Consider the following 17,820-nt stretch of genomic DNA (forward strand, 5'->3'; position numbering starts at 1 on the left):
ACAAAGGTTAGCAGGTTGATCTAAGCTGCTTTGAGTGGGTTATAATCTTAATAAAGACCCAGGTTAAACCCACCGCTCATGACGAAACGCTGACCATCCGGAAGTCAGTGCTGTGTTGCCCAGCTGCAGCCTGGCAACCCAGCACTGACTGCCCAGGTGGCTGAGACCAGAAAGTGAGTCAGTCTGATCTGCAGCCTCAGTGGAAGCTGTTGATCAGTGTACTTACCTCTCTCTTTCTCTTCCACTTTCTGATCTTCGAGAGCAGCAAGGCTTTTCTTTTCTCTATGGGGCTGCTGTTAAGCCCCGCCTCTTTGATAAGGCCCAGAGATAGGTTTGGAGATGCTGACTGGCATAGGAACTTACCAATGAGTACCAAAGGTGGGTGCTGTGGGGAACCAATGGTTGTATAGGAGGCGGAGCTTCTGCCGCTGACTGGCATAGGAACTGACCAATCAGAACCACAGATGGGTGATGTGGGAAACCAATGGCAGCCCAGGAGGAGGAGCTTTTAATGCTGACTGGCATAAAAAACAACCAATGAACAAAATATGGGTGTAGTGTATAGCCATTGGCTGCCTAGGAGGTGGGGCTTTGGACTCTGACTGGCATAGGAACCAACCAATCAGAACTAAAGGTGGGTGCTGTGGGGAACAAATGGCTGCCTAGAAGGCGGAGCTTCTGACATTGACTGACCAATGAGAACCATAGGTGGTGCTGTAGGGAACCAATGGCTGTCTAGGAGGTGGAGCTTCTGTTGCTGACTGGCATAAAAACTGACCAATCATAACCACAGATGGGTGCTGTGGGGAGCCAATGGCTGTGTAGGAGGCGCAGCTTTTCATGCGGACAGCATAGAAACCGACCAATGGGGATGAAGTATGGTTGTGGTGGGTAGCCAATGGCTGCCTAGCAGACAGAGCTTCTGACAATGACTGGCATAGGAACTGACCAATGGGAAACAAATATGGGTGCGGTGGGTAGCCAATGGCTGCCTAGAAGGCGGAGCTTCTGACACTGACTGGCATAGGAACCGACCAATCAGAACCAAATATGGGTGCCGTGGATAGCCAATGGCTGCCTAGAAGGCATAGCTTTTGACACTGACTGGCATAGGAACTTACCAATCAGAACCAAAGGTGGGTACTGTGGGGAATCAGTGGCTGCCTAGGAGGCGGAGCTTCTGACCCTGACTGGCATAGGAACTGACAAATCAGAACCAAAGGTGGGTGCTGTGGGGAGCTAATGGCAGCCCAGGACATGGAGCTTTTAATGCTGACTGCCATAGAAATCAACCAATGAGAATGAAATATGTGTGTTGTGTAGCCAATGGCTGCCTAGGAGGCGGAGCTTTGGACACTGACTGGCATACAAACCGACCAATCAGAATCAAAGGTGGGTGCTGTGGGGAACAAATGTCTGCCTAGGAGGTGGAGCTTTTGACGCTTACTGGCATAGGAACTGACCAATGAGAACCAAACATGGGTGCTGTGGATAGCCAATGGCTGCCTAGAAGGCATAGCTTTTGACACTGACTGGCATAGGAATTTACCAATCAGAACCAAAGGTGGGTGCTATAGGGAACCTATGGCTGCTTAGAAGGTGGAGCTTCTGACACTGACTGGCATAGAAACTGACCAATCAGAATCAAAGGTGGGTGCTGAGGGGAGCCAATGGCTGCCCAGGAGGCAGAGCTTTTGATGCTGACTGGCATAGAAACCTACCAATGAGAACGAAACGTGGGTGCAGTGGGTAGCCAATGGCTGCCTAGAAGGCGGAGCTTTGGACACTGACTGGCATAGGAATTGACCAATCAGAACCAAAGGTGGTTGCAGTGGGGAAAAAATGGCTGTCAAGCAGGTCGAGCTTTTGATGCTGACTGGCATAGGAACTGACCAATCAGTAATACAGGTGGGTGTTGTGGGGAGCCAGTGGCTACCTTGGAGGCAAAGCTTTTGACGCTGGCATAGGAACTGGCCAATCAGAACCAAATTGGCCAAAGAGGAGGGCAGTTGGGGTGACATCAGGCCTACAGGGGAGGGCTGTTGGGGGCAACCAGGCCAGCAGGAGAGGCCAGTTAGGGGCGATCAGGTTGGCAGGGGAGGGCAGTTAGGGGTGATCAGGCTGGCAAGCTGAGGCAGTTAGGGGCAATCAGGCAGGCAGGCAGGTGAGCAGTTAGGAGCCAGTAGTTACAGATTATGAGAGGGATGTCCAACTGCCGGATGTCCCTGGGATCGGGCCTAAAATGGCAGTCGGACATCCCGTAAGGGGTCCCCAATTGGAGAGGGTGCAGGCTGCGCTGAGGGAACCTCCCTTCGTGCATGAATTTCTTTTTTTAAAAATAAATCTTTATTGTTCAGATTATTACAATTGTTTCTCCTTTTTTCCCCCCATATCTCCCACCACCCGGTTCCCACCCCCCCCCCTGCCCTTACCTCCCCCCTGTTGTCCTTATCCATAGGTGTATGATTTTTGTCCAGTCTCTTCTCATACCCCTCACACAGACACCCCTTTCCCCCTGAGAATTATCAATCCACTCCCATTCTATGCCTCTGATTCTATTATGTTCACCAGTTTATTCTGTTCCTCAGATTTTTAATTCACTTGATTTTTAGATTCACTTGTTGATAGATATGTATTTGTTGTTCATAATTTTTATCTTTACTTTTTTCTTCTTTTTCCTCTTTTTAAAGAATACCTTTCAGCATTTCATATAATACTGGTTTGGTGGTGATGAACTCCTTTAGCTTTTTCTTATCTGTGAAGCTCTTTATCTTCCCTTCAATTCTGAATGATAACTTTGCTGGGTAGAGTAATCTTGGTTGTAGGTTCTTGCTATTCATCACTTTGAATATTTCTTGCCATTCCTGTCTGGCCTGCATAGTTTCTGTTGAGAAATCAGCTGACAATCGTATGGGTGCTCCCTTGTAGGTAACTGTTTTTGTCTTGCTGCTTTTAATATTATCTCTTTGTCTTTTGCCCTTGGCATTTTAATTATGATGTGTCTTGGTGTGGTCCTCTTTGGATTCCTCTTGTTTGGGGTTCTGTGCGCTTCCTGAACTTGTAAGTCTATTTCTTTCACCAGGTGGGGGAAGTTTTCTGTCATTATTTCTTCAAATAGGTTTTCAGTATCTTGCTCTCTCTCTTCTTCTGGCACCCCAAATATTCGGATATTGGTACGCTTAAAGCCATCCCAGAGGCTCCTTACGCTATCCTCACACTTTTGGATTCTTCTTTCTTTCCGCCTCTCTGGTTGGGTGTTTTTTTCTTCCTCATATCCCAGATCTTTGGTTTGACTCTTCTGGTACGGTGGTCTAGAGTTGAGTGTCTGTATATTCTTTATTTCAGACAGTGTATGCATAATTTCTGACTGGTCCTTTTCCATTTTTTTGGTATTCTCATTAAAGTCCTTGAAGGTCTCTTCAAGTTTCTCAGCGGTTTTTAGAAGATTCTTGAGTAACCTTATAAATGTGGTTCTGAACACTGTGTCGTCCATTAATTTGCTTTCCTCTATCTCTCCTACTTGTGACATACTTCGGTGTCTCCGCATTTTGGCTGCCTCCCTGTGTTGATGGAGTGGCTTTGTGTGGTCAGTGACCTATAGGGGCCGGTAGCTCAGCTTCCCCAATCACTCTAGGTGGTCACTCTTGGTACACCCCTTTGTGGGCTGAGTGGAAAGTCTTGGTGTAGTTAAAAGACCTGATTGCTGTTGGTACACTGGGAGGAATTGACCTCCAGGCCAATTGGCTGTGAGGACCTGCTGTATCTATAACGGAAGAATTGCTGTGCTGGAGACACAGTAGGGCTTTGGTGCTCACTGAGTTTGCCTCTTGAATGTGTCCCTTATGAGAGTGGTTGAAATCTGGTGTCATCCACACCGACCACTAGATACCCTAGTGTCTGGATCTCCAATGGGGTGCAGGTCTGAGGCACAGCAAGAGCTACAGTTTTCTCCTCTTTGCTTGGATGGTTTTGGAGCAGTCTGACTGGAGCTGCAGTTAATTTGGTTGAGCTGTCACAGAACAGGCCATTTATATGTAAAAGTTGCTGTGTGGAGCCTGGGCGAATTTATAGAATGTGTGGGGCGGGGTCTCGGGGGGGGGCGGGGTCTCAAGGCATCACTAGGCTGGGGCATGGCCAACGGCCTTGGCTGCCTTCAGCTGTCTCTGCCTTTCCGAGTTTCCAAGTGCCCGTGTCCCGCGCTCCAGCGCAGCAAAGCCTGATTGCTGGGCGCACCTCTGCAGAAAAGTCACTCTCACTCTCCGATCGATGGCCGGGAGTCCAGCTTCTCCCCGTAGGCGTCTGGGTCCCCCGCGTGTCCCCAGAAACTGGAGCTCAGAGTGATTGGGAGTTTGTCTCCCTTTGGTTTGAAGAAAAGCCGCGCACTCAGTCGCCTGCCGCCAGCCCGCTTCGCGCGCGCGCCTCCGTACCTCAGCTCTCCAGCGTTTGTGCTCCCTTCTCTTCTTAGTTGTAAATCTACCACTCAGCCAGCTTTCCCATGGTTCTGGGTGGTAGACGTTTTGTTTTTTAGTTGTATTTTTGAAATTGTTGTGCGAGGCGGCAGTTTAGTTGTTTAACTTTGCCGCCATCTTGGTTCCTCCTCCTCGTGCATGAATTTCATGCACCGGGCTTCTAGTCTATCCTATCTAATAAAGAGGGAATATGCTAATTGACCATCACTCTGACACAAAGATGGCTGCACCCACAGCTGAGGCCAAGTTCCCATAAGGAGCCTTAAAGAGAAATCAGCAGAGACCTGAGGCTATGCCCGACCCTGTGGGGTTTGACAGGGGACCTCAGGCCGCATCCCCCACCCGGCAGGGCTTGACAGGGGACCTCAGGCTGCGCCCCCCCCGCCTGGCGGGGCTTGACGGGGGACCTCAGGCCGTGCCCCCCACCCAGCGGGGCTTGACAGGGGATCTTAGGCCATGTCCCCCATCTGGTGGGGCTTGATGGAGGACCTCAAGGCACACCCCCACCCCGGTCTGGGCTGGGGGACCTCAGGCAATGCCCCCCATCCTGGCGCTGAGCCAGGGGACCTGAGGCTACGCCCCTGCCCAGCAGGGCTTGACAAGGGTGGGACTGGCCGGGTCTGAATCTAGCCCAATGGGGCGGGGGCGGCTGGGTCTGGGTCTCACGTGATTTTGAGGTGCATGTGGGTGGGCAGGGACTTGATTCTGGGTCCCATGGTGTGCCCCAGACTCTGACAGGAGGAAGGTTTTCATATACATTTTACTAATTTTCTTTCATCTCTGACACTTCTATTAGAGAAAGGGCAAATAGCAATATTAAATTATTTCCTCTAATTAATCCCCTTTTAATGTGCATGAATTTTGTGCACCTGGTCACTAGTATATATATAAAAGCATAAGCGACCGTTAACGACTGAACAACCAAACAGTAACATTAGGTCGACCAGTCACTATGACATGCACTGACCACCAAGGGGCAGACGCTCAATGCAGGAGCTGCCCCCTGGTGGTCAGTGCACTCCCACAGCCAACCTTCTGCAGCCCTTAATCCCAGCTGGCCAGCCAATATCCCGTGGTCCATCCTCCCTGCCGGCTGGCCCCCCTATAGGTCCCGTCGCTGGCCAGGCCGAGAGACCTCACCTCTAGTAGGGGCCTCTAGTAATAGATAATAGACTAAAATAAGATCTAATGATATTTTTTAATTTTCTTTTTATTTCAGAGAAGAAGGGAGAGGGAGAGGGAGAGAAACATCAATGATGAGAGAGAATCATTGTTCGGCTGCCTCCTGCACACCCACACTGGGGATTGAGCCCACAACGCGAGCAGTGCTCTGACCGGGAATCGAACCATGACCTCCTGGTTCATAGGTTGATGCTCAACCACTGAGCCATGCTAGCTGGGCAATAGATCTTCTTAAAGTTTATTCCCAGATGTCTGCTTCTGGAAACCCAAGGGGCATGGTTGAGGGCAATATTCCATGTTGGCCTCATCCTGCTGCTATGAGAATGGCCTTGAGTTCTGCCCACTAGTGGGCGACCACATGGCTATGCAGGGCTGGTGCTGAGGTTGAACCTGGCAGCACTCTGGCACACATCTTGTATTTCACCTGAACTGAGTTGCCAGTGAAGCAGGCTTGGGCATCTGGGGGAGCCTCTAAATTGAGGCCCTATTGCCAGCAGCTTTGCTTCAGGTGGTGAAGTGGGAGATAAGGATTTCCTTCCGAGGAAGAGCTGCCATCCCTTCATGCAAAACCAAAACACCAGGACCAGGCTACTGCAGCTGTGAATGCACTATTTTCATTTGACTAGTGAGGCCTGTTTAGCGAGGCGCTTATTTTTGTCCGGTACCCAGAGTCCAATAATGTGCCGAGTGCTTTCTTTGGGGGGCGGAGGAGGGGGAGACAGCAGTTTTTCCTTGACTTACTGAGGGATTCAGCCGTGTTCTGTATGGTTCCGCCCCAGCAACTTGACTTTGCACACATTTATAGTTTTGTCGCCCCCTGCTGGCAGGAACGTGTAACGGCCCACTTAGGGCTTCTCAACCTGTAGCTTAACCCCAATTTGGAGACTATCGCACTTAGCGATGTATTTATTAGTAGGTATCAGCACAAAACATCCACACCTGGTGGCTGGAGCCCCAACGAGGCTTATCTACCCTTTGGCTCCTCACACCGCAGCATCCTCACCACTCTGGGCCATCCTTTGTGATGGAACCGGGTAGGATGAGGACTTGGGGCCGGATACAGTAGAGCCATAATGCTTGAGTCCCTTCTCCCCCAAGTTCTTCCTGGCGTCAGAGGAGAGAGGAGAGGGATCCAGGGGCATTTTCGCTTTACAAGGCTACGTTCAGGCTCAACAAATACTCGGGATGTTTTCTTTCTCCCTATGGAGAGACCCCTCAGTGCTGTTTGAGCTCACCAGATTCTTGCCTGAGCATCTCTGTTGTCATGCCACTGTCACTGTGAGAACATACTAATAAGATTTTGCTCCTGTTTCCCTGTTTGGTTCGATCTCTCACCACTCAGCCTAGGACCGTTCAGCAACAGGACAGAGGGGCGTGGCTTGACTTACTTGCCTGGTCTACTACTTGGGTGAAAGCCCTCCCTACTGGAGCTGGGCAGTTACCCATCTCATGGATGCTGGCAGAAGACAGGGGGTGATTGAAGTTGGAAGACATTATTTTTGTTTGTTTCAAATATTTTATTATTTGAATCATTAAATCCTACTGGGGAAGGAGCCAATAACTGAGGCGTTTGCCCTGACTCGGAATTGGACTGTGACCTCCTGGTTCATGGGTTGACGTTCAACCACTGAACCACACGCAGGCCGGGCCAGCCTGAGTTTTTTACATGCCTCAAGTGTTTCTAATGAGCAGCCAAGGTTGAAAACTACTGAAATACGGAGTGGGAAGCTGGTTCTAATACAATTATAGTTCTGCTGTTAAAAGTGAATACTTGTGCCCTAGCTGGCTTAGCTCAGTGGCTAGAGTGGCAGCCTGCGGACTGAAGGGACCCAGGTTCGATTCCGATCAAGGGCATATGCTTGGGTTGTGGGAGCCACCCCGTAGGGGGTGTGCAGGAGGCAGCCGACCAATGATTCTCTCTCATCATTGATATTTCTCTCTCTGTCTCCCTCTCCCTCTCTCTGAAATCAATAAAAAAATAATAAAAGTGAATACTTGTCCGATGTTGCTCAGTTGGTTCCACAAGGGAACCATTCCCAGCAGGGTGCATGCAGGAGGCAGCCAATCAATCCTGATGTTTCTCTTCCTTTCCCTTTCTCTCTCTCTCTAAAAAAAATAAATGATTACTTAACATACACTTTAAAGCTTTTTAAGTTAAATGCCATACAACGTCAGGTGCTGAACATAAGTGTAGTATTACAGTGTATTAAATGTTTTGGGGATAGTGTGGAGTGGATGCAGGGAAGAGCACTGTTACTCTAGCATAATGGCAGACAGTGCTCTTCCCTGCATCCACTCCACACTATCCCCAAAACATTTAATACACTGTAATACTACACTTATGTTCAGCACCTGACGTTGTATGGCATTTGTCCCTAGGAGATGCTACAGCGATTAGGTGAAAGGTTGTGGTATATTCCTAGGGCATCAACATACACTAAGTGGCCAGATTATTATGATCTCTGAACGCATAATAATCTGGCCACTCAGTATATATCCTATATAATAAAAGGCTAATATGCAAATTGTCCCCTCGACCAGGAGTTCGACCATTGGCAGGCTGGCCAACCGCCCATGTCCCCTCCCCCTGGCCAGGCTGGCCGGACCCCACCCATTCAGGAATTCATGCACCGGGCCTTTAATATATATATATATATATATATATATATATATATATATACACACATACACACACACACACACACACACACACACACACACACTAGTGACCCGGTGCATGAAATTTGTGCACATTAAAAGGGGATTAATTAGAGGAAATAATTTAATATTGCTATTTGCCCTTTCTCTAATAGAAGTGTCAGAGATGAAAGAAAATTAATAAAATGTATATGAAAACCTTCCTCCTGTCAGAGTCTGGGGCTCATCACGGAACCCAGAGTCAAGTCCCCGCCCACCCACATACACCTCAGAATCACATGAGACCCAGACCCGGCTGCCCGCCCCCCAATTGGTCTAGATCCAGACCCGGCCAATCCCACCCTTGTCAAGCCCTGTTGGGCAGGGGGTGTAGCCTCAGGTCCCCTGGCCCTGTGCCAGGATGGGGGGCGTGGCCTGAAGTCCCCCAGCCCAGACCGGGGCGGAGGGCGTGCCTTGAGGTCCTCCATCAAGCCCCACCAGGTGGGGGACATGGCCTGAGATCCCCTGTCAAACCCCACTGGGTGGGGGCATGGCCTGAGGGCCCCCATCAAGTCCTGCCAGGTGTGGGGGGGGGGCGCAGCCTCAGGTCCCATGTCAAGCCCCGCTGAGTGAGGTGCAACCTGAGTTCCCCCGATTCAGCACTGGGGGTGCACCTTGAGGTCCCCCGTCAAGCCCAACTGGTGGGGGGCATGGCCTGAGGTCCCCTGTAAAGCCCAGCCAGGCAGGGGGGCACAGCCTCAGGTCCCATGGCCCTGTGCTGGGGCGGGGGGGCACGGCCTGAGGTCCCCTGTCAAGCCCCGCCGGGCGGGGGTTCGGTCTGAGGTCCTCGGGCCTGGTGCCGGGTGGGGGACACGGCCTGAGGTCCCCTGTCAAGCCCTGCCGGGTGGGGGACATGGCCTGAGGTCCCCTGTCAAGCCCCACTGGGTCGAACGTAGCCTCAGGTCCCTGCTGATTGCTCGTTAAGGCTCCTTATGGGAACTTGGCCTCAGCTGTGGGTGCAGCCATCTTTGTGTCAGAGTGATGGTCAATTAGCATATTCCCTCGTTATTAGATAGGATTTAGCCTCTAAAATGCAGGATCAGATCATAGTTCTTACCTTCCCAGTTCTTCCATGAAGACAGATTCAGTGCAAATCATGGTCCCTAACACATAAAAAACAGTAACTTTAAGCTTCTCTGGTGGCTATTTGATTTTTCTGTCATCATAGCTAAGAAGAATAAGATTTCAATCAGTGTCTGCCAATAGATGTTGACTTAAACTGAGATAGGACTGAATTTAAAAGATAGGAAGGAACGATTGATTTGAAGCTTTCAAATCCCTAAATAAAGTAATGTTCTATAGAAAAAATATTTTATTTTTTATTGCTTTTAGGAAAAAAATTTAAAAGTTTGAAATGAGTAATTAACTCAAAAATAATTTTGTAGTAAAGCATAGAAAAGCAATCTATTTGATCATGTGATTCCTAATGTAAATCCCAGCACCACTATCAATTGACCATTTTAAATGTAATTTAGACTTGTATATGATATAAACATAGTTTTAAAATGTTTTATGAAATTGTTTCACTACTGCTCAGAGGTTGAGCATCGACCTCTGAACCAGGAAGTCACAGTTGGATTCCCAGCCAGGGTGCATGCCCAGGTTATGCGCTCGATCCCCAGTAGGGGGCGTGCAGGAGGCAGCCAATCAATAATTCTCTCTCATCATTGATGTTTCTGTCTCTCCCTCTCCCTTCCTCTCTGAAATCAATAAATTGTTTCACTACTAACACAAGGGTTCACTTGGATGATTTCATGAACTTGAGGCACTGTTAACCTGGTACGTGGTCCAAACATCTCTAAGGCACCATTTCTCCAAGTCTCTCTGGAGAACATTCACCCTGAGAGATGTTGTCCGCAGACTGGGTTCGCTGGCTACAACTTTGCTGCATACAATAGTTCTTGCAAAGAGGCATAATTCACATTAGCATATGAAAAGCTCTGAAATCTTAAAGAAACCTGTTCACTTGTGTGCAACATAAGGGCTCTAATTTCAGGAGCACCAGGCTGCTCTTTGATAGTCCGAAAAAACCATGTGGGGCACCAAAGGAGGACATAGCCTTTATTTATTTATTTTTAAATATATTTTTATTGATTTCAGAGAGGAAGGGAGAGGGAGAGAGAGATAAAAACATTCATGATGAGAGAGAATCATGGATTGGCTGCCTCCTGCACACCCCCTACTGAGGATCGAGCCCGCAACCTGGAATCAAACCTTGATCTCCTGGTTCCGTGGTCGGCAAACTGCGGCTCGCGAGCCACATGCGGCTCTTGGGCCCCTTGAGTGTGGCTCTTCCACAAAATACCACGGCCTGGGCGAGTCTATTTGGAAGAAGTGGCGCTAGAAGAAGTTTAAGTCTAAAAAATTTGGCTCTCAAAAGAAATTTCAATCATTGTCCTGTTGATATTTGGCTCTGTTGACTAATGATTCTGCCGACCACTGTCCTGGTTCATAGGTCAACACTCAACCACTGAGCCACGCCGGCAGGCCAGGACATAGCCTTTATTACTTACACATGGGGAAGATCCAATGGCTGCCTGTTGGGTAAGTTTCCCAACCCTGCCAGGGTCTGGCGGGGGCTTATCTAGCAGAGGGGAGGGGGCGGTGCCATGCTTGGAATAGCTTGAGTGCAGGCCAAGGACAAACAGGGTCTGCTGAGACTTGTTGGCTGTCAAGGACGTGGGAAGACACCTGGGTCTGTGCTCCTCTGTTTCTTGTGGCCACTGGCCAGGCGAACAACATTCAACTGACTGGGGGCAGGGCGCGGGGGAATTGGGCTATATCCTTGCGTGACCCCATACTGGGTCTAACCTAGCAGGCCCTAGACATATCCGAACACAGAAGACTTCCCCCCCCCCCCTATTATAGAAATTCCTAGAAACACTTTGGGGAGTGGTCCTTTAAAGAACAGTTGGTCTCAAATAATAATGGTATTTGCACATCAGGGACTATCTCAGTCCATTCACAGCAATGCAGGCTTTGTCCAGCATGCTGGAAGAGGCGAGGAAGGATCCTTGTATGGGCTCAATGTTTGTGCGCCCCAAAGTTCACATTTGAAATTCTAACCCCCAATGTAACGGTATTTGGCTGTGGGGCCTTTGGAAGGTGATTAGTTCATGGGGTGGAGCCCTCATGAAGGGTTAATGCCCTTATGAAAGAGGCCCCACAGAGCCCCCTCTCCCCTTCCACTACACGAAGACACAGTGAGAAGGCAGCTATCTACAAATCAGGCAGCAGGCTCTCACCAGATACTGAATCTGTGGTTCCTTGGCCTTGGCCTTCCAGCTGCCAGAACTGTGAGAAAGAAATGTCTTGTCTGTGGTATTTTGTCATAGCAGCTTGGACTAAGATAGGAGCCTATCAGAATTTGTTCCTGCTCTTGCTTAGAAAGTCATCTTTTTCTTTTTTGGTTGGGGGGAAGGGAGGAAAGCAAATGGCCTGTTTGATACTGGCCACCCCCATCCACTATAAGAAGTCACTAATAGTCCTAGCCAGTTTGGCTCAGTTGATAGAGTGTCGGCCTGCGGACTGAAGGGTCTCAGGTTTGACTCTGATCAAGGGCATGTACATTGGTTGCAAGCTTGGTCCCGGCCCCAGTTGGGGTGTGAGTGGGAAGCAACCAATTGATGTATCTCTCTCACATTCATGTTTCTATCTCTCCCACTGTAAAAATCAATGGGAAAAAATCCTCAGGTGAGGATTAAACACACACACACACACACACAAAGTCTTTGACAACTGTCAACAGGTTTCCTTTAGCAGCCTTGTATTAATACCAGGACCTGCTGTAATCAGTTTTGATTATCCTCCTATATAATGAAAGGCTAATATGCAAATAGAACGGCGGAACAACCGAACAACCGGTCGCTATGACGTGCGCTGACCACCAAGGGGCATATGTGGAACATGGTGGGCATCGGCTGTGGCAGGATGGTGGAGCAGGTGAGTGTGGGCGCCAGACCAAGGTGGGGCACCGGTCACTGCCATTGGGGCGAGCCTCTGGTGGTTACTGAAAATTCTTGGTTCCTGTAAGCCGTGGTCCCACCTGGAGCTCACACCTGCTGCCAGTGCCCGGGAGCGGGGCTGCCAGCAGACAGGGGACTGGGGGGGGGGGGGCGGGCAAGGCGGGAGGAGCCAGGCAGGGGCACAGATGGGCCGAGACCCGCCCCTGTGCTGGGCCCCTAGTAAGAATATAAAGAGTAGATAAACCACCTAAGATTCTAATTCAGTTGCTGCCTGTCTGACTTCCAGTAAAGTTCTCTCATGATAAATTAGGGGTCATTAAAAACAAGAATCATTTCTATGCCTTTTCTACCACTCACTCACTATGACATGCCTTCTGGCCAGGCACTGTGATGGGGATGCAAAAGCAGAAAGAAATGCTCTTTCTTGCATTTGGGAAGACACTTTGCTTTAAATTATTGGAAATACTAGAGGCTTGGTACATGGATTCATGCACTGGTGGGGTCCCTTGGCCTGGCCTGCACCCTCTCACAATCCAGGACCCCTTGAGGGATGTCAGACTGCCGGTTTCTGCCAGACTGAGGGACCCCACTAGTGCAAGAATCTGTACACTGGGCCAGTTTTGGCCTGATCCCCACAGGCCCGGCTGAGGGACCCCACTGGTGCATGAATCCGTGTACTGGGCCTTTAGCATGCATATACACTGAGTGTCCAGATTATTATGATCTCTGAACTCATAATAATGTGGCCACTCAGTGAATATCCTATATAATAAAAGGCTAATATGCAAATTGTCCCTTAGACCAGGAGTTTGACCAGCAGGCAGGCCGGCCAACCGCCCATGTCCCCTCCCCCTGGCCAGGCTGGCCGGGCCCCACCCATGCACGAATTCATGCACTGGGCCTCTAAAAAAAAAAAATATATATATATATATACATATACATATATATATATATATATACACACACACACACACACACACATATACACTGAGTGTCCAGATTATTATACATTCAGAGATCATAATAATCTGGCCACTCAGTGTAAGATCTTTGGTTAATCTCTTCCCACCCTCCACCCTCCCCTCTGAGATTCATCAGTCTGTTCCATATTTCCATGCCTGTGCATTGAGTGTCTGCCCCCTGGTGGTCAGTGCACGTCATAGCTACTGGTTGAATGGTCGCTTGGGCTTTTATATATATAGATAACGGGTATGGGGTTGGGTTAGAGAAACCTTTGAATTTAGCATGTAATCTATCATAGCTGTCACAGGAGGGATGTTTTCACGGAACACTTTACTTGACTGATTAAATTATTGGCTACTAGTGACTGAACTTAATCTTCTCCAGCCCCTCTCCCCTGCCCCAGAAGTTGGGCATGGGCATGGGGGTGGGGACTAAAAGTTCCAACCCTTTAATCATGTGGTTCCCATGGCAACCAGCCCCCAGCCATGGGTTACCTAGGAGCTTTCCTCATTAAAAGTCACCTCATTAATGTAACAAGACACCTTAATCTTTCTTATCACTTAGGAAATTCCAAAGGGTTTAGGAGGTTTGTGTCTAGAATGGAGACAAAACCCAAATACGTATTTCCTGTAAGTGATGATATCACAGGACCAAACCAAAATTTTTTCACATAACAGGTTTATTTTAGCAGCTCAGTTTTTATTACATTCTACATATTTGTTTAATATATTTCTATCTGTTCTGCATAGGTGGCATATTTATTAACTTCAATAGTTGACTTTTTCATTTGCTATTTGCTGCTACCTGGCCTGAAGAGTCAGGAGGATAAATAGAGCTCGATTGGTGGAAACATGGTGCAGCATTGAACTTCTCCGCAGAACTTTACTTTGATGTGGACTTCAGTGTCAGCTTTTCTTCCTCTTCTTTTTCAAATCCTGAACAGACGAGAGATCTTCCCTTGGGATAGCGAGCACAACACTTACGAAGTTCTTGGATGACAGCCTGACACTTAGATTCCATGTAGTTGTTGGCTGAAAAACAGACAGGCAGAATCTAGTCATCTCATAGGACTAAGGCACCGGGGGGGGGGGGGGGGGGGGGGGGGGCGGTTTATAGTAGATCAATGCTTCCCACTCCTTTTTACTTCACTGTATGTACGTACAGACCTGGACAAAAGAGGATATATCAAAGTCTACTGAATTCTTCCTGATTTAGAGACCAGGAAGAAAAGTGTGATTTAGAGTGGTCAAAAGGTATTTTTCTATATCATTTTCTCTTTTAAAAAAAATATATTTTATTGATTTTTTTTTTACAGAGAGGAAGGGAGAGGGAGAGAGTTAGAAACATCGATGAGAGAGAAACATGGATCAGTTGCCTCCTGCACACCTCCTACTGGGGATGTGCCCGGCAACCAAGGTACATGCCCTTGACCGGAATTGAACCTGGGACCCTTGAGTCGGCAGGCCGACGCTCTATCCACTGAGCCAAACCAGCCAGGACTCCTTTCTTTTTTTAAAAAAATATATTTTAAATTTTTTTATTGATTTCAGAGAGGAAGGGAGAGAGAGAAACATCAATGATGAGAGAGTATCATTGATCGGCTGCCTCTTGCATACCCCCCACTGGGAATCAAGCCTGCAACCCAGGCAAGCACCCTGACCAGGAATTGAACTGTGACCTTCTGGTTCATAGGTCAACCTCAAAGCTCAACCAACTGGGCTCATTTTCCTTAAGGTTAACAGTTTATGTTCCTTGGTTGCTAACTCCTTTACAATTTGGTGAACTAGAAAAATGTGCATACCGTGCATGTTATTTTGCATACAGTTTAAGGTGGCTGCTAGAACTTCCCTACCAAGTCTGTGCATCAGAGTTTTGAAACTGCAGCCTCAGGGTTAACCCTTTTTTACAGTTGTGAGCTAATAATGGTTTTTACATTTTTAAAGGGTTGTAATTTGCTTCCCCTCCTTCCCTCTCTCTCTCCAACAAAGACCTCCTGGCCTTCAAAGCCTAAACTATTTCCTGTTTGGACCTTTATAGAAAATATTTGCAGACTGATATACATAGATCCTAAGTCAAGGAGGACTTGACCTAAGGGTTCTAGATCAGCTTCAATTGACGTGAGTCCCTCGATACTAAAATGGGGTGCATGGGAGTTAGCCTGTGATATGAAAGACAATTCTGACCACCCAGAGCAGTGGTCGGCAAACTGTGGCTCGTGAGCCACATGCGGCTCTATGGCCCCTTGAGTGTGGCTCTACCACAAAATACCACGGCCTAGGCGAGTCTATTTTGAAGAAGTGGCGTTAGAAGAAGTTTAAGTTTTTTAAAAATATATATTTTATTGATTTTTTACAGAGAGGAAGGGAGAGGGATAGAGAGTCAGAAACATCGATGAGAGAGAAACATCAATCAGCTGCCTCCTGCACACCTCCTACTGGAGATGTGCCCGCAACTAAGGCACATACCCCCGACCGGAACGGAACCTGGGACCCCCTCAGTCCACAGGCCGACGCTCTATCCACCGAGCCAAACCGGCCAGGGCTGAAGAAGTTTAAAAAATTTGGCTCTCAAAAGAAATTTCAATCGCTGTACTGTTGATATTTGGCTCTGTTGACTATTGAGTTTGCCGACCACTGACCCAGAGTATAGTGGAGTGGCTGAGTCCAGGCTTGTAGCCACACCAGCGGGATTCAAACCCTCACTGTAACCCTTACTAGTTGTGTGACCCTGGGCAAGTTATGTAACTTCTGTGTTGATTTCCACATCTGTAAAATGGAGGTCATAGTGACATCTACCTCATGGATGAAATTACCAAATGACTTAATATGTTTAAAGCCCTTTTGGCTGTGATTGTCATCCAGGGAATGATTAATGCTAACTCTTAGTCCTTCCAGCCCTCAATCCTCCCACACTGTGGCAAGGGATGTAACTAGTTCTAACTTGATTCTTGTTCTCCCTAAGTCATGGGTTGTTAGTTCAAATCAGTTCATTTATTTGGAAGAAATTAATTGTGAAAAAGATTTTTCATTTTTCTTAAATTTGTAGAAAGGGATGAATAAAATGGCATTATACATGAACACTTTAGATCAAAAGATTTTACAGAGAATATTGCTTACATCATAAAATGGAAAGTTCAAGAATAGACATTAAAAAATGAAAATATACAAACAAGGATTTTCGTTGACGCTGAGTCTTTGGGGCTGATAAAAAGAACAACTGGTCTCTTGTAGTTGGTTCACAGATAAAGTGGAAAATATATAAAAAACATTGAACATAATACCTTGTAAACATTTCTGTATTTCACAGGCTTGTTTCTGGCACGGATCCTTCTGCAGCATATCCAGTAAACTAAAATAAGAAAAATGATTTTTATTTTGTCTTTTATTTATAAAGACTTTAAAGCCCCTCTAGAAGGAATTTTCTTCAGAGACAAGCAGTATGCCCTTCCAATTGCTGGAAGACAATTACACTGAAAAATACTCTTCCCATTCATAGGATGAATCAACTGTATTTTTTATAATATCCATTTCATTTGATTCGAAAGATATAAGTAACTTTACATGGAAATAAAGACCCTTGAATTCAATAAATTCATCCTGAATATTGTAAACCAATGATGGGCTAGAGGAGCCGACGCCGTAGCCTGAAGGACCTGCCCACTGCCCAACTCTGTCATTGACAAAACTACCCTTGGCAATGATCAAGCTCCTTGAGGCTTTCCCCTTATTATTAATGTGTAAACTGGGGATCATACCTACCTCAAAGCATTGGTGGAAGAATTAAATGTGATAAAGTACACAAAGTGCATAGACTTGTGCCTGGAAGGCAGTAAGGACTTGCTACATGGTAGTTATTGTTCCCGAGATTTTTAAGAAGCAAAACTAAGGTGTTTTTTTTTGCATATAAACTGTTATAACTATTTTAACTCAGGAAATTATCAGGCAGTAAATGCTTTCTTAGGGATCAGCAATATTTGGCCCTGAGATAAGTGCTAGATTAGCAGCTAAAATGTTTTTGTTGTGTGGTTTTTTTGTGTTGTTTTTTGGAACTCTTAACAGAAAAGACTTATTTAAAATATCTGTAACCAGAGAATAATCTTAAGTGCCCACTCTTTTGATTATTAGCAACGTCTAAGAATTTGAAGACACAATTTCAGCAAGAAAAAGGGCCAGGAGCCTTTGTAGCTAATTTCATTAATGCAAATAACCTCCTTCCCCCCCCCCCTAGAGCTCCCTAAGTTCTTAGTAGATCCAAGTTAGGTCAGTACTGGGATGGGAAACACTGGGGCAAAACCCAAGATATTTACAGGATGGGAGAAGGAAAGGCAGGTGAATTGCTGCAGGGCAAAGAAACGACCAATAGATGTTGATGCTGCTAGGAGCTGCTCTCTTCTCTCTAAATCAGTACCAAGTCCTTGGTGATCAGAGCATCTGTTGTGTAGCAGGTGCTGACTTTTGTGGGATTCATCAGATCCCAGTTCCGGCTGATGATGTCCATTAAAGGTTCTATGGCAATTTCCAAAGGAGTCAATTTCAAGTTACGAA

At 47.2% G+C, this 17,820-nt stretch overlaps 2 protein-coding genes across 4 annotated transcripts in view; one reads left to right on the forward strand and one right to left on the reverse strand.

Annotated features, from left to right (window-relative positions):
• Nucleotides 1-17,820, forward strand: part of FUNDC2 (FUN14 domain containing 2) — a 39,449-nt gene that overhangs the window by 21,192 nt on the left and 437 nt on the right. The window contains exons 5-7 of one of the 3 annotated variants that reach the window (XR_008555504.1): nt 10,804-10,892; nt 12,172-12,290; nt 16,583-16,621. Coding sequence is in view for 2 of the 3 variants with exons in the window: in XM_054713621.1 (XP_054569596.1) it covers nt 10,804-10,892; nt 16,583-16,628 (135 nt within the window). In the remaining variant the exon portion in view is untranslated. Of the gene's footprint in view, nt 1-10,803; nt 10,893-12,171; nt 12,291-16,582; nt 16,823-17,820 lie in introns of those variants that run through there. The other 2 variants (XM_054713621.1, XM_054713615.1) reach the window with 2 other exon arrangements.
• CMC4 (C-X9-C motif containing 4) lies at nt 13,949-16,618 on the reverse strand. Its single transcript, XM_028136425.2, has 2 exons — nt 16,557-16,618; nt 13,949-14,307 (listed from the first exon to the last, which is right to left on the reverse strand). Exons 1-2 carry the CDS (start codon nt 16,612-16,614, stop codon nt 14,159-14,161), a joined length of 207 nt encoding a protein of 68 aa, XP_027992226.1. The 5' UTR covers nt 16,615-16,618; the 3' UTR covers nt 13,949-14,158.

The sequence above is a fragment of the Eptesicus fuscus genome, chromosome 1, assembly GCF_027574615.1.
Source record: "Eptesicus fuscus isolate TK198812 chromosome 1, DD_ASM_mEF_20220401, whole genome shotgun sequence".
Classification (NCBI taxonomy): Eukaryota; Metazoa; Chordata; class Mammalia; order Chiroptera; family Vespertilionidae; genus Eptesicus; species Eptesicus fuscus.